The sequence below is a fragment of the Balaenoptera borealis genome (assembly GCF_965194805.1).
Source record: "Balaenoptera borealis genome assembly, chromosome: 12".
NCBI classification, from domain to species: Eukaryota; Metazoa; Chordata; class Mammalia; order Artiodactyla; family Balaenopteridae; genus Balaenoptera; species Balaenoptera borealis.
Window position 1 is genome coordinate 59,268,395 of NC_138869.1, and position 27,097 is coordinate 59,295,491.

At 38.7% G+C, this 27,097-nt stretch overlaps 1 protein-coding gene and 1 pseudogene across 12 annotated transcripts in view; both read right to left on the minus strand.

Annotated features, from left to right (window-relative positions):
- Positions 1–27,097, minus strand: part of RBMS3 (RNA binding motif single stranded interacting protein 3) — a gene marked incomplete at its 3' end in the record, with an annotated part of 720,886 nt that overhangs the window by 462,656 nt on the left and 231,133 nt on the right. For all 11 annotated transcript variants that reach the window (XM_082348670.1, XM_082348666.1, XM_082348665.1 and 8 more), the window contains exon 3: positions 25,717–25,775. In XM_082348670.1, coding sequence (XP_082204796.1) covers positions 25,717–25,775 — 59 coding nt within the window. The remainder of the gene's footprint in view (positions 1–25,716; positions 25,776–27,097) is intronic.
- The window catches only part of LOC309608459 (DNA primase large subunit pseudogene), a 255,999-nt pseudogene continuing 231,097 nt past the window's right edge, over positions 2,196–27,097 (minus strand). The window contains exon 2 of the transcript XR_014249666.1: positions 2,196–25,775. The product of XR_014249666.1 is annotated as a DNA primase large subunit pseudogene (transcript). The remainder of the gene's footprint in view (positions 25,776–27,097) is intronic.

Here is a 27,097-nt window from a genome sequence, read left to right on the forward strand (position 1 = left end):
CATCCTGATGCCATGACACACTGCCCACTCGAGCCTACTTTGTAAATATGTCTGAACGCTTAGAACATGTCAGCACTATGCTGGTCACCAGAAGTGCAAAGATGAGTCAGATCCCAGGACCGGGTAGAGAGGCTGAGGGTGCAGCATATTTTATAGAGTGATGAATACCTTTCTCTTTCCCCGGGGCAGGATCGTGTCAAAGGAAGTTATGGGTGTTGAATTTTGAAGCCTCATCCAGCATTGCCTTATTTTCAGATATGGAAAAGCAAAGCAAGAAGAAAAGTGTAGAATGACATCAGGGAAGGAAGAAAGCACATTTTTATAAGCTTGACTGTGGCCTGGCAATATTTTATTTCAAATGGAAGACAAGGGAAATGGGCAAAACGTGTGGTGTCTCACAAAGAGAAATTTTACAGACACCCTGCACTTCTCTCACAAAGTCAGCTTCCTCCTTCCAAAAGAAATGGAAAAAAAAAAAAAAAATGATAGAGGTTACTAAAAGAACTGCAGAAATCCTGGCAAGGTAATTAACGAATGACAGGTCAGTTACCCATGTGAAAAAATAAAATGTGGCAAGAAACCATGGCTTTGTCAAGAACTTTGAGGTTTTGTAGACTGGAAGCAATTTGTCCAAGGACTATTTTGACCATACCACTTCCTAATCTCAGTACCCATAAAGTCTGGGTGGGGGCCAACTGGAAAGGTTTGTCTCAGCTGCACAGATATCGTCCACATAGGAAATAAAAGGATTTTCAACACTGGAGTCATTTCCTTTGGTTCTTAGCTCTTTGAGAAAAAAAAAAATAATTCCTTTTGGTTAGTGATATCTTCAGCTCAATTCCTACAGCCTGGCTTAGAAAAATAACAAAATCTGTTCCCCGAAACACTTTCCAATCAGACAAGGACAGGTTTCAACTCAAAGCATAAAGTCCAATAAAAGACTTTCCTGGTCCAGAATGTTCTAGGAAGACGCACACCTTTTTAAGGTTCAGACTGCTTCCTAACGAGTTCCATAAAAATCTGCAACCAGTGTAAATGTCAGATGTGAAAGATGTGTTCAGGAGAGGGACCTGGATAATCAAATCTCGAGCCTGCTCCTTTGGAACTGCTGCTAAGGGGTCTTGTGGAAAATAATAGGGTCCATTTATGAATCACAGCACACATGGTAATGTTACCAAAAGTGGGGTCTGGCTGCTCGCCACTCTGAAGCCAATAAAGAGGCAAGGCTGGTGGAAAGGAAAATTTGCTTTATGTCAGAGGCCAGCAACTGGGGGAAGGGGGAGATGCTATGTTTTTATTTCAAAGCCATGATAAGAGTTAACTTCAAGCTTTCTCCTAGAAATATTTTTCTTCTCTCAGGGTCAGAATTCTGAAAAAAGCATTTTGTCAAGCTAGCTTTCCCTAACTGCATATGAAAAAAGAAGCAGTTTTGGTGTTTTAAAAGAGTTTCATCTTAACCAATTTTTTCAGAATTTGACGAAGAACCAGAATTTCTCATTTTACAAAAGGCAACAAGAATACCAATCACACAAATGGAACACACACTCATACACCAGAAGACAGAACTGTCACAAACTCTCTGAGAGGATGACTTATACGGAGTCCCAAACAAACACTCCCCAACACAAACGGGCCTCGATGTCAGACACAGGTCAGAACCAGTTGGCAAAATGCCCAAATGACACTCAGTGCTCATAAAGGGTCCTCAACGTCAGACACACATCAGAAACAATTGGCAAAATGCCCAAATAGGACTTTGCACTCAAAAGAGAAGTTTGCCGGGTGCACACTGGTGGACTTACTTGGTCTTGGAGCTCATCACCTCTTCCAGAGGCATCTTTCCGTTCCACCAAGGAAAAGCGTACATTGGCAGCCAGTGCCTTGCAGGGGAGAAACAGGGAGAACCCCCGAAACAAATGTTTTGGGCAGCTGTTAGCAATGTCCCCGCCAAATCCCCTCCCGGGGCCAGCCAGCCACGAGCAGCAGTCTCCTTGCAGCCCTCCCAGCGTGTCATCAAGGCGGAGACTCTGCTCCGGAAAACCCACCCCCGGGAGCCAGATATCGCGAGATCACAGCCTCAGGATGGGAGCCAAAATCTGTTTGCGAAAGTGGGTCCAGGTGCTCACTGCTCAAGAGGCAAGGTTGGTGGAAAGGAAAGTTTAATCTATTTTGGAGGCCAGCAACTGGGGGCTGGGGGGAGGGGCAGATTCCTGTCCAAAGGCCAACTCCCCCCACTGATAACCAGTGGGCAAGAGCTTTTATAGGCGGAGGGCGGGGGCTACGTGCAGAAACAGCACAGTCAGCTCTGACGCTCATCTTGAAATTGGTCATGTGGTGATCTGACTAGCGTCATCTTGATTTTTATTAAGTGCTGTTAATCTTCAGTTCCAGGGTCGGTTTGTTCCCATTTCATTCAGGCCAATTCTTGGAACATTGGCAGTTTACGTCATGGCTACAGTCTGGTCATCGTGTAGTTAAACTTCCTCCACCTGGTGGGAGTTTTAGTCTCTATAAGACAGCTCACAGGATATGGGTCATAGTGTTATCTATAGCCCATGAAGAGGAACTAAAGGCCCTTGACTATGCTTAATGACTAAACTATTATTATTTAGTCTTGTTGAATTGTTTTCATTTGTTTCTGCATTTTCTCACTTCTCTGATTAAACTTATTCTTTGGCTAAAATTTTTCTACAGACAAAAGGCAGGCGGAGGACTTTGTGGAGATGGACCACAGGGTCCTGCTCCGTTTCAGTAATAGCAAGTTGCCTCTGAAGTGGTACCTTGGCAGCTTTGGAATGGTTACCCAAATGTGTCGAGAGCAGAAAAGCAGCACTTTCCAAATCTGTCCTCCAGCTAAGGACGTTTGGAACTGCTGCAGAGATTATAAAGAAAAGATAGTCAGAATACCCTTCTGTTCGTATACATGCATTCTAAATGCTAAAGTTGAAAGCCCATGCACGCAGGATGGTTCACATGCCACACCATTTGAAATATTAGACAGCCTTTGTCCAAGATGGATCTGCAAGGGAGTATTACAGCTCTCCTCACCACCGCCTGTTGTTTTGTTTAGTGTGTTCTCTTTTTTATTTCCCCTGCAAGGTCCTTGGTGTTAATTCTCAAGTCTTTGGGTCAGTGTCTTGGTGAAACCATAAAGCAGTTGGATCAAATATCAAATGGAAAATGTAAAGAAATGCAATTACTTTTATATCTTGACATCAAATCTTAAAGTTTTAAGACTATTTAAGTTCCTTATTCCAAGAATTCTCATGGACAGTCTTATAAATTTTAATTATCAGCTTTAAGAAGGAATCATGCAATATTTATAGTCTCTAGATAATAATTTAATTCTAACTGTAATGTCAGGTGAATTAAAATCCCCTTTCCGCACTCATCACCATTCTGCAGCTAAAGAATTAATTATTTTTCTTACTTTTTTTCAAATGCTCATATCCCAAACTTAGAAATATGTGAGGTATTTATTTACTATCCAGCATAATGTAAAGTGACAGGGCAATCCTCCACTTGCTAAAAAATTCTAATGACTATCTCTTGAGAGATAGGGAAGGTGTAGACTTTTCCATTTTTTTCTTTCTCTTGCCTTTTATTTTTAATTATCTTAATGAATTGTTAGAAATTATAGCAAAAGGGAGGCTTTTGCTACATGTATCTAAAACTGCTAATGTTTCTGAAACCAAAAAAAGAAAAATATTAGTACCATAACATAAGAATTTTAATTGCAGGTAAATTTAAACCAAATGTTACTGGAAAAGCTCGCCATTTCCTTTCCAACTTCTGCTCTCCAAGGAATTCCAAGCTCAGGAGGCACAGTGTCAGTGAAGTGACTGAATATGACCAGATATGAAATTTCTGTTTTCAGTTAGTCTTGTGACACATGTGTTTTCATTCTTTCCTAAGACACAGTGGGACCCCTCAACTTTTAAGTCATAATATGAAAATCCCATTTTGTTATTACTCTTATAAACAGTGAAATGATGGAGGCATATTCCCCAAATAAAGGCAAAAGGGTGTTATTCTTTATATATGATGGTCTTATGAGGAGGGCCCATGCTTTCTTTCATTTTTTGCCTACCCATTCAAACTCGTTTCCCAGGTTTCCCTTTATAACCAACAGTAGACATTGGCCAAATATTGGGCTAAATATAGGGTTGAGGTCTTTTGACATGGGGTGGTCAGTAGACCAAACATAGCAACTCACAGAGGCACCAACAGCTATCAGAGGAGAGTAAAAACTGTTCTCCACATATGTTACATACTAAATATTAAAGTCACACAAGACACCCAAGCACAAAACTAGTTTCATGATCTCTTCTGTTCACATACAACAGTGTATCATTAGAATCCCTCTCAAATCACAAATTTGAGAGTCAAACTTATTTTTAGAACCCAACTTTTGACTTTAATCAATTCTCTCTGTCTATTGAAAGACTTTCTCCTTTGTCATTAACCAAAGGGAAACTCAAATCTTTTCCTAATAAAATGTTCATAAAGCGTGCAAAATAGATTCTAGCCCATAGTGGGAACTAAATATGGCATGTATGGTAGTTTGAAACAACAGAAGAAATACGTGGTATCTGTTACTAATTTTGCAGGGACAACAATGCTGGCATAACTAAAGCATTGCTGAAAATAGCCAGTGATATTATTAAGTGGTAAATTATCTGACAGAAGCAAAGAGAATTCGTAGAAAAGAGACTTTACCAAGAGCTAAAGTAGATAGGAAAGCTTCCATCTAGTAAGTAGAATTTTAATTTACCAATAATCTAAGTCTGGTTTAGAATCGAAGAAGATTCCAGAAAGATGTACTCTGGAGAGGGGAGATGAGTTGAGTAAAGACCCCAAGGTGGTATAAACATGATGTGTTGGGAGAGGAAAGTGACTGGCCTGCTTAGCCTGACAGGTATATGTTGAAACAGAATGAAAAATACTGTGAGTTGATTCATATTAGGAGGCCCTTTAAAGCCATCCTGAGGAATTCAGACTTGATAGGGAATGAAATAACAAGTCATGGACAGGTTTTAACCAGGCAAGGGGCATGATTAAAGCACTGTTTAAAGAACGCAATGAATCTGCAAAAGTACTCTGAGTCCAAATGTTCTTAACAAGACCCTGAGCTTAGTGCAGCTGAGTGATAAATGGCTACAATTTTATCCCGGTTTCTAATCACAACCAAAATCACATGCATGATGATTTCTTGGTGCTACATCCATGTATTAAGAACCTAAGATGTGGTTCAGCCATTCATTATCTTATTCTTCCAACCATTCTTGGGATAACTACTTCATGTGTCAAGCATGTGCTAAGTACGAGTGAACAAGAAATGAACAAGATACAGTTGGTTTTTTGTTTTTTGTTTTTTCCTGAATAAGTGTAAAATACTTGCCCATGATAATCCCACCATGTAAGAGGTACCAAAAAAAAAAAAAAATCACTAATTATATCCAGTTTTCTAAGTGCTGGGGAGACTTTTGGAAAAACAAAGAGCTTTATTAAGGGAGACAGAGGAAGGGTGTCTAGGTTGGCTCGGGCATGGGTGGAGGGAGAAAGAAAGCTTTGAAGACTTGGTTCTTATCAGCTGAGTCACCCAAGTCAAGGAAGAGCACAGGCAGCACAGGAGAGGGATGTGAGAGATTAAGTGGTTGGGCTTTAGAACAAAGCAGCCCTGAATTTACATCCCACATCTGCTATTTCGTGGTTGTGGAGATGTGGGCAAGTTCCTTGTCTCTCACACCTATAAAATAGAGATAATAATTATAACAATTTGGAAAACACTGCCATCATGTGTATAAAGCACTCAGTATAATTTCTGTACATAGTAAGTGCTCAATAAGTACAAGACTTTATTATTAAATAAGAGGTATAATGATTGTTCCGAGGTATAATGATTGTTCCAAGCAAAGGGAATAGGCACCAAAGTGCCTTTACATATGGCGTGTTAGTAGTTGGGGATGATTAGATACATGGTAAGAGATAAGAACTGACCAGGGTCATCAGTATGGCCGCCTAAGTTGCTCATTACACCAGTGGGGCTGTTCACGGGAATTACAATGTGAGTGCTCCCCAGGCCCAGAGCTTGGCAGGACTCACATTTTACAAAAAGTGCAGTAACCCTAGTGTTAGAGAGTACAGTCCAGACCATGAAAGGCTGTGTATTCTATGATAAGTAGTTAGAAGTTTATCATTTATGACATGTCATTCAAATGACAGAGATTCAAAAATGTACACATATAACTGAATTTTAATGAAGATGCATATCTTTAAACTCTCTCATTATCGAATAAATGAACGTTTTCTTCTTGTGGCATTTCAATACTGTTAAGTTATGCTGACACTAGTTGACTCATTTTTTTTTTCTAGATAGCACATTAAAAAAAAAAAAAAAAATATATATATATATATATATATATATATATATATATATAATGGAGATTTGAAAATCAATATATCACCATACAGAGAATACTTGTAATCACTGCTCCATGATATCTTCAAGTTCTTAGCCTTTTGAATGTATTATTTTTAAGAATTATATTCAGATTTTAGATACAATTTTATAATTTGCTTTTCCTGGCTATCTTTTAATGGATTAACTGAGAAATACTGATTAGCCCTTATTATATGCTAGGTCTTGGTTTTGCAGATATAGGAAAATGTGATCCCTCCCTCAAAGAATTCACAATTCAGAGAAGACATAAATGTCAACCAATACTTACAACTACCAAGCAAAACTATCTTCAATAATCACCATGCATCATCTTTTGACCTAGTTATTAGCAGAGCATACAGAGACTTTTCTATTTTTCTTTTTCCCACTTTATGTCATACTATAGCTAGTTTCCCAAGTGGCCTCAAAGTCTTAAAAATTATCTTTTTAAATGGTTGTAAAATACTCCATTGCTTTAACCAGAGTTTAGTCATTCTCCGTTTTTGCATATTTAGATTATTTCCAAATTTTCAGTAATACAATGCAAAGATTACATCTTTAGGAAAAAATGACAAGACTGAGTTTATTTTGCTGAAAGGGTTGGAAAGTTTAGTGATTCTTGAAATGTAGCCATCAAAGAATAAAACAAACAACTTTTGCTTTTAAACAAGGCTGATAAAAATGAGACATCTCTATGGCCCCTTTAAATTAATTTTTTTTCTTGGTTAGCTTTTCACAGATAAATTATCAATAATTTCACCAATTATCAGTCATTTCCACTTTGTTTGGGTCCATGTTTTATGACTTAAAATAATCCTACAGGTCTACGCGTTTTAAGTGAGCTACTGTCCACTGGATCAAGGACATGGTCAAGTCGTAATGACGCACGTATTACCCGGGAGGTCATTTTTTTCCCTGCTGGCTGGAACAGCTCAGACATCTATGTGACCTGGGCAGAGCATCAGTCCCAGTTCCTGGCTAGAGAGAAGGAAGCATTTCCTCTCTAAACTTAGAGGCCACGTTTGTATTTCCGGAGTGGATCTGAAGGTCACAGCCTCTGTGTTTCCACATGTGTGCAGTTAGCTAATGAGGGCTGGGAATTCAGAACACAACCATCTATCTACAAATTGTTCAGAGAACAAAGCCTGAATAAAACCACTGGCAGCACAGAGCTTCAGGCAATGCTTTAATTCTTGAGTTAAATCCAAATGAGAAAGCTTTTCCTTTTTCTCCCATTGTCCAAAAAATTCAAGGAACTCTGGCGATGTCCAGGCTGACTGGTTATTATGGAAGAACACAGATGTCATGCCAAGGTAGGACGTTATAGTTTCCAGTGCATGGGGACTTCCTGTTTGCCTATTATAACAATCTTCAGCTTGACAAGAAACCCCACAAAACACATTCATGCCCTGCCTCAGAATGATTTAATTTTGGTTACAAATAGGAAAGGGCTACCCTTCCTGCAAAAGATCCCAGCAGCAAAAACAGACTAAATGCAGATGATGGTGTTAGAGAAGTAAAATAATTCTCTCAACAGTTCCAGTAAGTAGGATCTAGTTATAAAGTCAGCAACTGGAAGGAGAACATCAGGCCTGAGACATGTAACGCTCAAGGACTAGACCAGAAAGAAACAGAGTTACAATCCAAACATTATAAAAATTCAGACTCAAATTTGGGCAGGGGATTCTAAAGTGAGGTTAAAAGCACGTACCAGAAGAGAGCTGTTGACAAAACTGGGCGATGCTCAAGACGAGGCAGCCTCTGGGTGGAGGTGGAGACTTGAAGGCAACTTAAGACAATAGGAAACTATGTGGATGGGGGAAGAATCTTTGGAGAAAAACCAGCTTGAAAAAGGAAAGACTGACGTGAGCAGGCATTTGGGTATTTTGCTGCGAGAGTTGGTTCATGGATAAATTCAAAATATTAATAGTCTTTTTGATTAAACTTGATCGTACCTTTAGAATCCAAACAGAAAATAGTTGTTTATCCCTGGGTTCATCCATCAAAGAGATAATGACACCAAAACGCTCTCTACAACTAAGTGCAAGCTATTTAAAGAAAAGAAGAGAGGCTGGGTAAGTAATTGGGATGGAGTGGCCTCTTCAGAGGTCTTAACCTTATCCCCATGAGCAAACATGGGAGGCCAGCCAAACAGAACTTAAACAAGATGAAAGAGAATGTTTGCCATGAAACTCTACCACATGGGCCCTTTAAGGAAGCACATGCCTCATTCTGAATCCTGAGAGTAAAAGAAATTATCAACAGCACTGTGCCTGCCTACCACCATCCATAATTCTGTGATATTTCCCCACTTAAAATTGATTAAACCGCTACTCGCATTGAAGTCAACATAGATGAAAGGCTAGACGTTGGTCAATATCACTTAAGTGCAAAATTGAAGCGAACCGAAAATGGTTCCCAAAATATATTTAAAAAAAGAAAATAGCTCTAAATGAAACAAAATGATCAAAATATTTTCAAAAGGTACTATGCTTTCAAGGCACAACGTGCAGGTTCTTTTACATCTATATTAGGCGACATAACAGAGCTATAATCCCCATCAATACTGTTATAATGGGATGCAAGGGGGCGGGTGAGAACCACAACGGCATGCTTCTTTCAAACTGTTTGCCTCACGCAAACTTAAAGCACTGTGCTTGCGTCTGCTTGTCATTACTACCATCCAGGATCTGTCCTGCTAGTCTTACTTATGGGGATTATTTTGAGGGAGGAATTGCAAATAATGGGGAGCAAAGCTTTGACAGACTATGACTGGATGCTGGCAATAGTGGTCGACAAGTTGTCCACCATCTCCAGGTTCATTTCCTCTGCAGTAAAACGGAGATAATAATAACTCTCTGAGTTACTTGATATCCACTCAACAAGCTATTAAAAATTGAAGCCATGCATGCCTTCTGGGGCCAAGCAGGTACACAAGTGAGTGAAGTGGGCTGCTTTTATGAAAACAGCAGAGTGGTTTAGGCACCACTAAAAAGTATTCACATCTAAATACTTTTAAGCAGTATTGTAGCCAAACACAATCCTTCACTAGACAGATTTGCCCTGTTGATGACTTACAGGAATGTTCTAAGAGATTTCTACACTCCGGGCTGCTGAACAACTATTTGACCAAGGCTGAGCTGCACAGCATATTAGTACAAATACATCTCCTGCCCCATAGCCACTGTTTACCGTACTTCTGATGATCCCACAGGGCATCGTCAACTCATTCGCCAGCTCACTCTGTAAAGCAGGGTTTCTTTCCTGGACAGACAAACCAAAGACGCCATTCCTGACCCTTGTCACTGGGATTCACTTTTCACTTCCTTTTTTTTTTTCTGTCTTAGTCTTTTAGTCTGTTTTATTTGGTTTACTCATTGATTGGTTGGTGGGAAATAGGTTGAAGACTTTACTTCCTACCCTTAAGGGAATTCAGATGGGATACACAAGATAAAAATGTTGGTGAATGCTGATAGGTCTGATAGCCCTTGGCACTACAAGAGACCATGGGTTCATAGAGAAACCATCTGTCTTCCTCACCACACAGACCAACTACCCTTCAGTTTGCCATCATGGCTGATGTTTTCACCCATGCATGGACAATACTGGCTTTTGATTTTCCACAGAAGGTCACTTAAAATTGGAACTGTCTTATCTGGAAAGTTATACTTCATATAATTTTTAAAAATAATTTCCCTAACAAGAAGCAGAGCCAAAGGACTGGCTCCAGACTAGTAACTTTAAAAAGACATAGAGAGAGGAAAGATAGGCTGACTTGGACAACATAATAGGATGTGTTATTTGTATTAACAGTCCATGTTAATAGGACATAATAGGTGGAAATACAATGGTGCAAGTAGAAATGTTAAATTTTTACACAGATTTCACCCTAACCCTAACATATACACATTGTATCAATGCTTGATCAAGATTTTTGATCATTGTATAAGCAATGTTAATACCTTATTACTTGTCTTATATTATCTTCTCACAATAGAAGAAAATCGCAAAGCACCTGATCACTATCTAAGGCATAACAACTTCCCCTGGACTTCTTTGGTTTACGTAACACAGCAGATGCTTAGTTACAAAGAATGGTGAGGATTTCGCTTCAAGCTTCTTTTAAGAAAATTTTGTTTTACTAAACTACAACAAACTTTGATGTAAATCTTTATAGAATGATTTTTAAAACTCTCTTAGGATACAAGTGTCTCATAAATATTTTTCCCTGTCTTACACACACACCACACACACACACACACACACACTCTAACATACACATATCATAATATGTATAATAAATATATAAATAAATATATGAATACATATAAAAGTTATATGTGTACATACATATTTCAATTGTAGTTATTCTCATTTGGTTTAAAACAATGGTTAAAATTGAGTAACATTGAAGGAAATTCCACTTTTCATATGGGAATCTTTGGTTTGTTAAGTTTTCCTTTAATTGGCAGAAAATATTTGCAAACCATATATCTGATAAAGTTGGTTAATATCCCAATTATATAAGGGACTCATACAACTCAATAGCAAACAAACAAACAAAAACAACCCTATTAACAAATGGGTGAAGGACCAAAGGATATGAATAAATATTTTCCCAAAGAAGATACACAAATGGCCAAAGATAATGAAAAGATGCTCAACATCACTAATCATCAGGGAAATGCAAACCAAAACCACAATGAGGTATCACCTCATACCTGTTAGGACAACTATTAACAAAAAGATATGAAATGTTGGCAAGGATGTAGAAAAAAGGGATCCCTAGTGCACTGCTGGTGGGAATGCAAATTGGTGCAGCCACTGTGGGAAAACAGTATGAGGGTTTCTCAAAAACCTAAAAATATAACTACCATACGATTCAGCAATACCTCTTCTGGGTATTTATCTGAAGGAAAAGAAATCAGTACCTCAAAGAGTTACCTGCACCCCCTTGTTCATTGCAGTATTATTCACAATAGCCAAGACATGTAAACAACCTAAGTGTCTGTCAACAAATGAATAAGGAAAATGTGGTATATATATGTACATATATATACAATGGAATAATACTCAGCCTTAAAAAAGGAGATCCTGCCATTTGCAACAACATAGATGAATCTGGAGAACATTTTGCTAAATGAAATAAGTAGGACACAGAAAGACAAATACTGCATGATATCACTTATATGTGGAACTTAAAAAATCAAATATACAGGAGCAGAGAGTAGAAAGGTGGGGGAAATGGGGAGATGCTGGTCTAAGGGTACAAAATTGCTGCTACGTAGGTTGACCATGTCTAGAGATCTAATGGGCAGCATGGTGAGTATAGTTAATATTGCAGAACTGAATCCAGGAAATGTGCTAAGAGAGTGGATTTCAGGCACCCTCATCACACACACACACACACACACACACACACACACATACACACACACACACAAATGGTAATTCTGTGAGGTAACATGTTAATTAGCTTGACTACAGTAATCATTTCACTGCGTACATGTGTATCAAATCACCATGCTGTCCACCTTAAACACATGCACTTTTTATTTAAAAAACAAAATTTTAAGTTTTCCCCTACTCAAATTATTCTCAATTTCATCACCTGCTTCTCTATGAAAAATAGAGTATTAGCCATAATTTCTTTATATTGTATATATGAAATTAGAGATTTTCTGATTTTTAACCCCTTGTTACTCAAAACTATCTCATGAGAACCTTTGAGAAACTCTTTAATCACAGTTTTTTAACAGTATTTTTTTAATGAGCTTCTAAATTCTACCTCACATAATTCTCTTTTTTAAAAAAAAAATTTCTTTCACTCTTCAATAAAAAGCTACAATTTTCACTTTAATTATCTATTATAATAAAAGTACTCCAAAGACATAAACTCCAATGTCTTGTAGTCTATGTCTCATGGAATTTTGCCGCTTGGTTTCATTTAGTACAATCTCAAACATGGTTATTTTTCACATCACCTTTAAGCCCAAAGCCTAGTGTGTTTCTGAGCAGTTGCTTCCCTAAAATCTTTTGTTTCAGCTCCCGCTTTTCCCAGAGTGGACAAGCCCCAGGGATGTGAAAAGCTGTTATATCTGCAGCTTAAGCATTTTATTATCTCTTCTTGAGAGAAACTATATCTTTAAAAGCGGCACAGAGAAGGTGTCCCAAAGATGCTGCAGGAATACAGGTTTCTTCCAACTCAGGGCTGATGTCAGCTTAATGACCAATAGGTCTATTCAGATGCCTAGTAATTAAAATAAACTGACCTTTTAAGAGAAGTAGTACAAATTAAATGTGAACCTTGCTATTTTCTCTTATTTCACAACACAATGGGGAAAGCAAGCTGGTTTTTAAAATGATCATATGAAATAGAGACCTTATATCACTAATATTTCATGGATGAAGAGACACGTGAGCCCACTTACAGCCACTTACAATCATAACAAATGATACAGTCATCCTTCAAATTCAATTTTGGTTTTTATAGTTTGGGTTTTTTTTTTTTTGTCATGTGCATGAGTTTTTCTCTTTCATACTCCAGAGTTCTCATTTCTTAACTAAAGGAAAGGAAAAATAGCTATTTTAAGAGCAGCATGAATAACCAATAAGTCAATAAGAACAAGCATCAAATCATATGACTTTTCACTATCTCTTAAACAAAATATGCTTTTACTATGGTTTCAAAGCTAAGGAAGCAAGAATCTTTAGGCTTTTTTTCCTTTTACCTTTGAACTTGTAAAACAATGTTATGGAGTGAACATCATGACAAAGGGTGAACAAAGGAGCGCTTTTTTTTTTCTTTCAGAACCTACCCAACTCAGAATGAATTCCACCACCTGCCACTGTGATGGAATGCACTTTTCTTCAAAGACATCAAGTTTATAGGCCTTGAAAAATCCTGAGGGCTATCGTATAGCCAACACAAAAACGTATGAAAAAAAGTCCTTTAAATACTTTTTGCTATTAACAAAGCCAGTCTCATGAATAAACAACAAGGTCCTACTGTATAGCATAGGAAACTAAATTCAATATCCTAGGATAAACCATAATGGAAAAGAATATAAAAAAGAATGTATATATGTGTATAACTGAGTCATTTTGCTGTACAGCAGAAATTAATACAGCAATGTAAATCAACTATACTTCAATTAAATAAGTAAATAAATAAAATTAAATAAAAAAAAAGCCAGTCTCAATAAACACATGTCAATTCATGAAATACACATTCCTTGAACACTTCAAAAGTACTCATAACTGTATTAAATTGTGTAAGATATAATGGTGCTCTAGACAAGATGGTTCCTACAAGAAGAAATCCAAGTGTAAGACCACAGAAAAATTTACCAGACAGACGTGCCAGACACATTACAAACAGGGTTCCGTGTAATTTTGAAAATACTTTTTTCATTGTATGTATAAATAACCTCATTTGACAGTTAAGGAAACAGATGTTTAGAGACATTATGTAACTTGTCCAAGAAAACTAAGATTATTACTTAGAAATTGTCTCAGTGTAGACTTCATCTGAAAACTCCTTGAAGGACTAAGAGGGTTATCTAGGGGGTAAAAATCTATATTTTTTTGAAGTCCTATATTTGAAAGGACATGTATTTACATGGTATTGCAAGTTTACATGAATTTTAGTAAACCGGACACACACATATCATATTTATCCATTCTATGTCATTACAGTTCATATATTATTTAAAAGAAATATTGCTATATTGGATTTCCCATATATTTATGAAATCATTGATGAATGAAGATAGATAACTTCAAACAAGTCAAAGGGATAATTACACACTAATAAATATTCTCAGTTATAAGTGCTTACCTTTAAAGAATAACTGGGAAATGTATGTATGCTATGTCTCTGGTACCCTCGGTGGTTTTACAGGCCTTTGGAACATATACCCACCCATGTTTGTTCTTTCTACTGATGTGACATCAAAGGCTCCCAGAGAGAAAGATAAAGCCCCTGGAATCTAAGACCCCTCTGAACCGTCCTGCTTCCTCAACACTCTGGCAGTAGAAAATAAGGTCCATGAGAAGCCTGAGGAGTTTATCATCTAGACGAAGACACACACTAATCACAAAAGCCCAAGAGATAAGGGGGTGTAAGATCTTTGCTCCCAGATGACGCTCAGAGGAGGTGGTGGTGTAAAGTGTGTAAATAGGATGAGGAGAGTCTACCGAGGACTTCTTGGGAAGGTGAATTCTGGAAGAAATCATTAACAGACTAGCAGAGGTAAGAAGAGTGAGCATTTTATATATATTTTAACAAACTCTAAACATAGGGAATTGAAGGACAGGAGGAGGAGAACAAACAGGATGTCTGGACAAAAGGATTTCTGTGAAGTTAGAAGACATGGGTTAGCAAAAGTCACATTCAGATTATGGCAGAGAGCAATATAACTCTACCATTTTATTTTTTAATTTTTATTTTATATTGGAGTATAGTTGATTAACAATGCTGTGTTAGTTTCAGGTGTACAGCAAGGTGATTCAGTTATACATATACATGTATCTATTCTTTTTCAAATTCTTTTTCTTTAGATTTTTTGGGATGTGGACCATTTTTAAAGTCTTTATTGAATTTGTTACAACATTTCTTCTGTTCTATGTTTTGGTTTTTTTGGCCACGAGGCATGTGGGATCTTAGTTCCCTGACCAGGGATCAAACCCGCACCCCCTGCATTGGAAGGCAAAGTCTTAACCACTGGACTGCCAGGGAAGTCCCCTCTTTTTCAAATTCTTTTCACATTTAGGCTACCATTTTATTTTTAAACCATTTTAAACTCCACACAAATTATTTATATTTTTTTCCAATAAAATAATCTCTTCACATGCAAAAGAGATAGGGACATAGGTTATAGTATTAAGTGATGTCAAATATACATTTATGCTTTAAAACAGCAATGTTGGGACTTCCCTGGCAGTCCAGTGGTTAAGACTTCACCTTCCAATGCAGGGGGTGCAGGTTCAATCCCTGGTCGGGGAGCTAAGAGCCCACATGCATCGTGTTCAAAAGACTAAAACATAAAACAAAAGCAATATTGTAACAAATTCAATAAAGACTTTAAAAATGGTCCACATCAAAAAAAAAAAAACAAAAAACCTTAAAGAAAAAAAGCACTGTTACCTGTTAAATTTAATGTTGGTGGAGAGCTTTACTTTTGCCTAATGTGTATATTCACAGTGATTACAAGCAAATACTGAGTAAATATAGAGCTATAAGACACTCTTGAAGAAAAATGTGCAGTTGAATGACTCCCAGAACATGAGTAGATATTTTGTTTTACATTTATCTCAAAGTCTTCTCAAAGTTAACTCAGCACCATCACATCATCATCATCATCTTCATAAAAGAACCCTCTAAAATACTGAATACACTGAACTGAGAAAAACAGTTTCGAAAGGATTATCTTTGACAGGAGAAGTGTCTTTAGCTGAAGTTGTATGGCTGAGTTGGAGACAACACATGGCGACCATTTACCTTCAAAGTTAAGTGTTCTTTCCTAACTCTGGCTATAAGACTATAAACACTGGAGTTTTCTCAAAAGAGGCCCAGGATGAAACTTTCATGTAAAAGGTACCTACAGGACAATTCTGACTGAAGTTATCAAACTTCCTACACAAACTGTTTCTGAAATGAAAACAAAACTCAGTATCAATACCAAAGGAAGCAAATATATGTTTATATATTGATCACCTGTGCCTAGTTGCAAAATTAATACTGTACCAGATTAGAGAAAAATTCACAAAAGAAGTTCAGGGAAAAAATCACACACTTCATACCGCAAAGGGAAATGGGAAATTTAGTTGTCTAAACAGAACTGTTTTCATCTTTTTTTTTTTTTTGGTAACGTAATTCCAGTATTTGAAAATTAAATAAATGTGTTTTTCAAGTCTCGTTGCCTCTTGGGCTCCTTGCTCTAGAGGCTGTGAGCCCAGCCGGGGGAGGAGCCTATTCCTCTCAAAATGTAATTCCTCAGACTCATAAATTTCACAGAATATTTATTTTAGTTTTCACTGATTTGGGGAAATAACAGGTATTGAAAAGAGGCTTTTCATGGTGTTTAGTTTCTTCCTTTACTTGCTTAGTTTCCTTGTGGACTAGGCCCGGGTAGGTATGCTATTTTCTGGAAACCAAATGGTTCTACTTACACACACGTTCTGCCCGGGGGCACGTCAGTGTCATTTACTAGGATTGGTCTGTAGCTAGGGGCTACTGCATACCCTGCAAAGACTACAGAAAAATATGACAAAATAGAGTACCGGGCTTCCCTGGTGGCACAGTGGTTGAGAATCTGCCTGCCAATGCAGGGGACACGGGTTCGAGCCCTGGTCTGGGAAAATCCCACGTGCCGCGGAGCAACTGGGCCCGTGAGCCACAACTACTGAGCCTGCACGTCTGGAGCCTGTGCTCCGCAACGGGAGAGGCCGCGATGGTGAGAGGCCCGCGTGCCGCGATGAGGAGTGGCCCCCACTTGCCACAACTGGAGAAAGCCCTCGTACAGAAACAAAGACCCAACACAGCCAAAAATAAATAAATAAATAAATAAATAAATAAAAATAAATTAAAAAAAGAAAAAAAGAGTTTCTAAAAAAAAAAAAAAAAAATAGAGTATCCATCCCTCCCTCCAGGTTCATGGGATTTAATACAGAAATCCACACTTTCCTCACTTGCTATTTAAATACTCCCAGTTAGTGACTAAAGGAGAAAATTAAATAATAAATAAAATGGATTAATTCCAAATTTGTCCAAGTGTACCGCCTCCTGCTTAGTTACCCAGAAATACTTTTAAAAAGCTTATAACAGGGCTATGAATCTAGAACTGCTAAATGGATTCATTCACACCCCTCCATGAAACAATCTAGGTGGGTTCTATCCCTCTCTATAAAAATGAATCTAGTATGCAGAATTATTTCTCTTAAAGAAGAATAACAATTTATGGTTTCATTTAATAAAGAATTAATGATACCCTACATGGATGATCTCAGAACTTTTGGATCCTTGTCTTCAACTTTGATTTTAGGGGTCCAATGAAATGGTAAGGGCAACATAATCTTCCATAAATATAATTCAAGCAGCCTGTGACAACAAAGGCAAGAAGGGAGTATTTCAAGATCTTAGAAGTCGGTATGCTTGGCACACTCTAATGGCTCTTATATCCTTTGGCTGTTAAGCATGGAAACTTTCTATGGAATATCCATTACTCATTCCCTCTGCTCTAAACTCATAGCCTGTCAGAAAAAAATGGCTGGCAGGGGTGGGAGGTGGTACAGAGGAAGCCAAACTTAAAAAGCAGGAAAAGGCAGAGACAAGTCAATTCATCGAAGATTTACACCTTGTTTTCAATGGCTTCTTTCATTTCATTTCCCCTGACTTTTTAAAATTAGCAAATACACTGGACCCAGGAGGAAAACACATGGGGAAAAACAAAACAACAAAAACAAAGCAGTGCAAATCTCTGTGACTTGTACAATAGCTCTTACTGGGTCCTGGTGTTTGAGTGGCTGAATGAACTGCGGTCTGTTTTTCATTACTCTCCATCTGGAGCTGCGGCCTGCTTTGTTCAGCAATTTCTGGTCATTTGGGCCTGCTGGTGACTGTTTTGTTTTATGTTGCCATATTATACAGAATGAAAGCTGCCGCAGCCACCACCCAAGAAAGAACAATCCTGAAAACGAGAGGTTATGTTGAAAGAGCTCCCCACGACCCCTTCCGGAATAGAGAGTGAGTGTGTTTATCCGGGACTGCCTACCATACAGACTTAGAGGCCTGCGGGTGGGGTGGGGTGCAGGAGGGAACAAAAGCCTTCCCTTCAGATGCTAAGGCCCAGGAAGTGTCCAGAGCTGGGTTAATTCTGACGCCTTTTCTTTTCACCTCTAAGGAGACTAGTGCATGTACTTTCTCATACCTCACTTGCAACAGCTCATGAAAAACTGAACTCATATCATGTCTTTAAAAACAAAATCAAGGGCTTCCCTGGTGGCGCAGTGGTTGAGAATCTGCCTGCCAATGCAGGGGACACGGGTTCCAGCCCTGGTCTGGGAAGATCCCACATGCCGCAGAGCAACTAAGCCCATGCGCCAAAACTACTGAGCCTGCGCGTCTGGAGCCTGTGCTCCGCAACAAGAGAGGCCGTAATAGTGAGAGGCCCACGCACCGCGATGAAGTGTGGCCCCCGCTTGCCGCAACTAGAGAAAGCCCTCGCACAGAAACGAAGACCCAACGCAGCCAAAAAAATAAAGTAAATAAATAAATAAGTCAGGAGCTCTTAAAAAAAAAAAAATCAATAAATCCTCTCTTCATAATATTTGGTTTTAATTGCATAGCCTTAGTCCAGAGGCCACACTGCAAATGATTCAAAAGCAAGTGTCTCCAAGAAGACCGAATCCAATTTTCATTCTTTAATGACAGGCTCAATGCCCTTAGTGATTTTGTTTAAAAAAGCCACCTCAGACACCCTTTCCATTTCCCTCCTTAAGAAAGCAATGGTCAAGAAGAACTCTCTTCTACCTTTTCGTTAAAGAAGCAAAGGGTAACATTCTCTCTTAATTCATTGCTATTTTCAGCTAACATTAATTTACAAAAACAAAGAAACATAGGCAGGTGCTACTAAGGTTTAACAGAAAGAACAACCAAAATATAAATATAATTGAAACCACTTTAGTTTTTCCAAGAGCTGTTTTTGCCTTTTTTTTTTTTTTTTTCTAGAAAAGACAATATAACAAGTTTGGAGAAATGTAAAGTTAATAATAATCTATCACCTTAACACAAAGATTTTCTCTGCTTAATATTGCCATTTTATACAGTCAGCACGAGGTATTGTTGAGCATTACCTATGTATTAACTCATTTAATTATCAAGTCAGGCCCTATTATTATTATCATTTTATAGATGGGGAAACTGAGGCACCCAGCAACGTTAAGGGATTGACCACAGGTCACACATCTATGAAGTGGAAAGGCAGTGTTTGCACCAAGCATCCTGGCCACCCACAGACATAACCATGAGCACTACTGACTTTCAAATATTTCCATAGCTCCATGTTTATGGTACACATAATTTTATATTCTTCCAGACTCACTGAACTTCCTCTAATAAACAATTCCATGGTTTGTCGTAGTTTAGTCCTCTCGAATATCATGGTAATGGCTGTATAACAGTGGTACCCATATAGAGAATAAAGTGATGCTAAGCGTGAGCATATAAAACACTTTAAAAATATGTCTAAATAAAATCTCTCAGTAGAATTAGTAGCATCATAGTACATTCCCGATTGCTCTTTTCATATTGACTTTTTTTCTTTTTTTACATTTTGATATTTATTAACAAAAATGGTCCAGAAAAGTCCTGGGTCAACATTACAGTGATAAGTGTTAAAATAAAAGCTGTTCTTAGTCGTACTGTTTCTAGGGGACTGTAAGCAGTCCAGAAAGCTGTTTTATCTCCTAAAACGGGGCTTAAATCACACCATTCAAGAGTTAGATTTCAAAAGAAATTCTTCCTCTTCTCTTTTGTCAAAGCAAAATATACCGGAGGTCTTTGTTTTTACCTGCAAGGCTGCCTTCCCGAGAAGCTCATGCATGTGTGGATGCATGAAGAGGGGTTGGGTGGAGGGAGAAGGCAGGCAAAAAAGAAAAAGATAAAATCGTAAAGTAGGAAATAAAAGCTAGTGAGGAAGACAGGCTACCAACTGCCCAGGAATCGTTCACTGAAGCAACTCCTCTAGTCCCTCCAGATCTATTTCCAGAGAGGAGTTGAGTGAGGCCAGAGCAGATGACGCATCCTTGCTTCTCTGGACACTCGGTTTGCGTTGGGGCATTTCTGGTTGGATGGATTCCTTCTTGATGTCTTTACCTCCACTGAGGATCCACTGGCTCTCAAAAAAGAACTGGTTTGGATGACTCAAAGAAAAGCCACAATCATCTACATTATGTGTCATCTTGAAGAACTTCTGAGAGGCTACCTGGTAATGTGTCCCTTTTACTAAATCCAAAATCTGGTTGATCCCTGAGGGAGGGATCTTGTACGCTTGCAGCTTCTGCCTCAGCAGTTCAGGATCGCTGTGCCAGAAAGGGCACCCATGATAATCCCCTTGGCTTGGTGGATTGGTTAGGATAATCTTCAGGCAACTGTAAAGTGTGTAGTCTGTCCTCTTGCCTTCCTTTCCAAAGCTATGACGGATATTGTAAGAGTAGCCTTTATCAAACTTATCTAGATCCATCTTTCCTCTGATAAATGTCTGCTTCCAGAACTGCCATGCCTGTTCCAAGGTTAGGCCAATGTCCTTCAGGAAGAGGCCGTACTGCATGCGGCCCCCATGACGAAGATGGTGATTTTCCCGCAGGGCTTTATGTAGCTGATCTATGCAAGGTGGGAAGGATTTGGTAGAAAGCGAATCGATCTGATCTAAAGAAACCTTCCCAACATTTGCCTGTGTACTGTAGTCTTGACCAGTGTACGAATGACTGAGGTGGTTGAGCAGAGGCTGGAGTCTCTCATCCGACTGCACAGCAGGCAAGGACCTGGCTGTTAAAGCCAAAACCTTGGACAGTTTGGTTCTAAATTCATTCAGGATGATTGCCACAATGTCCTTGAGTTGTACATAAGCAAAGCCATTTTCCAAATAGACTTTCCTTCCTCGGAACAAATCCAGAGCATCAGCAAAAGGGCTCTTAAAAACTGACTCCAACTGAACCCCACCTAAACTGTGTGATGAAGCCATAATATCCTGTTCTCGGAGAGTCTTCTCTTCAACACTTATAGCCTCAAACTGCAAATGGCTATCCTTTAAGAAACTGAATTTTGTCCTTGGGTAAAATACTGAATTGAAATAGAAGGAGATTCATTTCTTGTTGAATGAACCGGCGCCTAAGCTCTTCAGATTGGCAGTAAGCAAGGTGTAAAATAAAGTGAGAAACGTGATCTCTTCTTCGGGGTTCATATTCATCTTCCAAGTTTTCTCTGTAGGAAAACTTAAGCTTCCGAAGCTCAGCCTCCAGCTTACTCTGGTACTGCTCGGTTCCTTTCACATAGCTCACACCAAGATTCTTAATTGCTTTTAGCAATTTAACTCTATCGATAGCCAAGTTTTCAAATTCTATCAAAGATATGTTTCCAGAAGGCGGCTGCTGCAAGTAAAACAGAAGGCTATGTGGGTAGCAAGCATTCCTCTGGTCATCTGCCAACCTCAGTTTCCTCCGATTTCCTCCAAGAAACTGCATCTTGTTACCTCCAGCCACACCAGACATGAAAACACACAAACCCCGGCAAGCGTTTTCCCCGGAGGGGGCGGGAGAGTTCGTACAGGACCCCATATTGACTTTTAAAAGGCTCTACCAAATTAGCATGGTCCTAATGAAGAAGCGGTGAATTAGTTTCACAGTAACCAGCCGTGGAAGGCCCACATGTTACGTTTGCATCCTGAGTGGATATAAACTATCACTGCAAGTTGCTTCCATTTGCATGTTTCCAATCATTAACTGATTTATCCTGGGGACACTGGGCCTTTGTAGCCCTCCCAAGTGTGTTTTTCCCCCTACCATCCCTTCTCCCACTGGACGTGTAAGTGGGGAGTCCTCCTTGCTCCTAACTCCATATGGCTTCCCTCCTACCTAAAATCTCCAATGTAAATCTCACTTCACAACATTTTATAACCAATGCACCTTCATTTTCACCATGGTCTACAGACTCCTGGTATCATTCCTCCTATTTCCCCACAAATACCTTCTGCATCAGTCCATTTTTCCAATACTACTCCTGCTCCAATTCTTGGCTGTTTAAATCAATACTTCAATGCTGCTCTGGTGCCTGGTCCCATCAGCTCCTTGAATTCACAGTGACCTTTCCAACCTCGGCAACTTGCTCACACACTCATCAATGACTATAAACAAGTTTCCATAAATGGAATTGCTCTCTCTTCCCAATTGTATGGAGTTTCTACCTGTAACTATTTCAGGGGCCGTTTTTCTGAAGAAAATAATAATAATAATAATACTCTAAATAGGACTTAAAGTATCATTAAAGTAGTATTTTTCCCCAGACATGGAAGTGGCAGTAGTACCTCTCTGACCACGAGGGCTTACTTTTAGGGTACCCGCGCCACGTGCTTGGTGAAAGATTTGATTCAGTCACCACTGCCATCCACAGGCTCCAAACGCTGAGGCCAGAAAATGCCACTGGAGGCTTCTATTAGTGTGAAATGACCATGTGATCACCTGCCTCTTTGACATGAGCCTCAAGGCAAAAGGTCTAACAGCCCTCTGCCCTCCCATAAAATCATCCTTAACTGCCCTTCCTTCAATGATGTCCCAAGGGAGTTCTGTGGTCCCTCCCTCCCTCCCTTTATTTCTCCTTATCTTTCTTCCCTCCTTCCCTCCCTCCACTTTCTCCTTCCAAATTTATCAGTGCTTATTATGTTTGAGACCAGTAGTCTCCAAACTACTCTTTACATCCATATTATTATGAATAAAAATATCTTAGAGCAGCAAACTCAATATTTATACATTTATGTATTTAAAACATGAGCATTTATAAAACTATACCAACAGGTACATTATAAAACACACACATAAAACACACAGAAACTTGACATCAAAACAGAGATATGCTCTAATATTTTCTTCGAGTATTTCCAATAGACAGTCAAGCATTCCCCTGCAACTCCCTTCTCTGAAGATACATATTCTGGATTACACAGGTCCTGTCTTCACTGAGTCTAAAGGTTTCTTTGGAGAGAGAGAGGAAATTAAATAAGCAGTTACAAGAAGATGTGGACAGGAGTGTTAGGAGTTGAGGTAAGTATACCCATCACATCTGTTCAGATCAGCACCCCACTGTTAAGAGATAATTGCTTATGGAAACTCTGACAATCCGTTTCAGCTACATCCCCTTCCTCTTCAAACCTTATGATTATAGTCTAAGAGTACAGCTTTTCCAGGTTAGCAATGGACCCTTTTGGTTTCACCAGTGTTGTACAGTGACAAGAGATACTTGCATTCCCAAGCAAACCTTTGCCTAGTGGAGGGTCCTTCCATATGGACCACTCCAAGGATCAGGAAGGTCATGGGATCCACTGAGGTTCACAGGGCTTGCTTGTCTGTGAAGCATCTGCCTTTGTGACTGGGGTTCAATCAATATTACTGACTGCCTGAGTAGGGTGCCTCAATTGTCTCTGGTTGCTCCTGTAGATATTTTTACCCCAAACTTTGGGAATCGGTCAGGCGTGTCTGGAAGTGATAAAATTAATAGTCTAAAGCTTCTCACACACCACATGCTTCCCACGGGCTGAGAGTGAAGAATACCTCACAGTCATGGCCCAATGTTGTTCGTATATGTCCTCCAAGGTTCAGTTTTCAGCTGCCTACCCTAATGGACCCCACTCCACCACCTCCCCTACAAGTTATCCTTAGTGTTATTATCTGCTCCCTTGGTTATGGTCATCATCATAGCTCTGAGCTTTCTTGTAGCTCTGCCTTGACCTCGCCCACAGGGATGCTACACCAGGCCCTCTAGCTCAGGATGTCCGATACATAACTCACCACCTCTCTCCAAAACCCACTACTACTACTTCTGGACTTCCGACTTCAGTCAATGACACAGCCCTCTTCCCCAACAATGACACCATGTTGATGTGGGTTTCATTGCCCGCGCCCTTTCCCCTTTATAGAAAATATCTAATTCTACCTTTGAAAACTCACGTGATCCCCTTTCCATTTTTCTAACAGTGCCTGAGGGACTTTCCTCATTTTCCTTTTGATCTATGGATTTCAAACGTGCATTGCTTTTTTTCTGCCTCCAGTTTCTTCCTCCTTGTAACTCAGTTTCACCCACTTTGGCAAAATAACTTTTCTAAAACACAGGTAGAATCATATCGTTTCTGCTCAAAAAAACATATAAGGGTTGTGTACAGAATTAAGTTCAAAATATCCAGGATAACTTTATAAATGCCTCCAAAATCTTGGCCCCTTCCTTCTTTCTACCGATATTCTTACCTGGGCATTTTTTCTATTCTAGTTATATGGGTCTGCTCAATTACATTCTGAAATTCTTTCTCCTGAACACCAACCTTTCCCAAGCCCATCCATTCTGCCTTGCCTTTACAAACTTCATTCCCCAAAAGGGAATCTCCATATTCTCCTCCCATAGTATTTTGTGGATCCCTGTATTATAGACATCACTCTTACACTCTCACATATATTAGGCTGATATACTGATCCTAACACATATATTAAGATTAGTTTCTTGGTTTTCTTGGTGGTTTCCTTTTCAACTAGAAATTGAACTATTAGATGATAGAAATGATGTCTTATTAATTTTTGTCTTGTAGTAGCTAAACACCTGGGGCATTTGTGAGTTTATAGGACACAAGGAATGTTGCTTTTTTCTTTAATTGCTGAATTGAATCTGACCATTACCCAATTAAGCCAGGATATACTCTCAGTGTATAAATGTTCCGAAAACGTGTACACATTATATTTGTACGTGAAATAGGGGCAGTGTTTAGAATGATCTTGGCTCTACCATATTTCTTGATGTTGGTATTATAAAAATGACTGGATTAGAGAAACAACAAATAACACATGTTACAAAAAGCATTTCAATTTTCCAGTATGAACTCAGTCATGCAAGAGAGCCCATATAGATTTCACAAATAAATGAATGCAGCCCTTAAAAGAGTACTGGATTCCCAGACATGAAAAAAACATGAGCCACAGATATAGTCAAATAACTTCAGAAATATTTCCAGGAAAAAAAAAAGAAGCCTTGATAAGATACAAATTCTGAGATCCTGTGAGATGCTTATAGCTGAAACTGAGACACAATGGGCCCATCAGTAAATTCATTCCTAGTCAACCAATGTAGCTAAAGATTTAAACAACAGACAAATGAAAACGTGTTTTGCATGGGAAAGTTTTCCCCAGAGTTCCTCATTTTTATATAGGAAATCAATTTGCATCACTGATGATATCATTCAAATCAGACAACCCAAAGTTGTTAAGAGGTAATTTAGTCTTATGCTGAAGCAATTTGATACTTGTTCTGATTTGTGATTTTCATTTTGTTTGTTAATGCAAAAAAAATTAATGAGCAATGTTACTAGAAATACAACTCATCCAAGCCTCGGCATGCTTAAAAAGGTTGCCGTATACTGTACATTGGGATCGTTGTGCAGCTGGTGCCTGGGCCTCGCCTAGGAGGAGCCATCAGTGGAACACACAGGTGCAAGCTCAGGTATCAAGGACCTGACACGTACCTTTGCATTGATTTGTGTTTTTGTCAAGGATTGCCTTTGTGGATACGATTTTTCCATACCTGAAAGAGAGAGAGAGGGAGGAAAAAAAAAAAAAATCCATGTTATTGTAGCCCAATGAAGATACTTAAAACACCGTAATAAACATCGGTGCACACACAATTGAGCAGGAACAAACCAAGAAAACAAGCTCTGAATCCCCATTTCACAGCTGGATGACCTCTTTTCACCAGCTCCTCTTTATAACTAGAGAATGGGCTTCCTTCCCTACATAATTACTGGGTTAAGCCTTCGAAAATAAACCCGTCAGGCTGTCATAGGTGGCTAAGAGGGGATTGTGTGTGACTGTGATCAAAGTAAATCACACTCTGTGGATTCTTGGAAAAATGCACAGGCCTTGGAGCCAGGCTGATCAGGGCCTGCATCTAGCTCGGGCGCTTACCTAGCGCTGTAACTCTGAGCAGTTCAGCACGACTTATCTAAGCCCATTTTCTCATTTGTAAAAATGAGAATTGGAACAATCACTTTTCATGATACGGGAGAGGGTTAAATTGAAATGTTGCGATTTCCTAGCAGGTTGTAGGATAAATAGGACTTTTTTTTTTTGCTACTAAAAAGGTATTAGTTATACTGTAAGTTAATTGAGGATAAGGACTGAGTTTTGTACTCTCCATGTCTAACACCACCAGTAATAGAAGCTAAATAAAGGTTTGCGGTAAATAATCAATGATGTAGGTTATCCATGGTGCTTCCTCTACAATAAAATTTCTACCATAATATAGCTATATATTTACATCATAAATGTTTTAATTACTTTATCATCTCTTGCAGAAGACCTAGTCTAGGTTTTTTTTCAGAGATTGGTAATATGGGGAATGAAATAATCTTGTTGAGCCTATTTATGAGGTATAAATGATAGGACTGAAGAAGATAAGTCCTAAGAGCTTGTCCTTCTTTAGGATTCCATGAAGGATGCTTCTAGATCAACATAAGAACATGGAGAAGTTATAATGCAAATTTAAATACCAACTTTATTAACGACTCATCTTATGTTCAAGATTTCAGCTATGGTCACAAAATATTTGGCAAGTTTTCCTTTAATTCTATGTTCCTAAGGAAGTATAAGAACATAGGATAAATACTAAACATTCTGAGAATTAATGAACTAGGTTCCCTACCACCAATGTTTCTTTTCCATTTGTAATCACCTTTTACTATACCATTAATTCTTTGGAGCATTAAATTCTTGGAGTGGTCATTTATTAAAATTCTAGTGTTGAAAATAGCACAGTACTAGAAATGCCTTTGCCTCTTTTTTTTCCCCAATGGAATTGCTATCATTACACTAATATCACCTACAGCCTTGAAAATCATTCCAATAGGA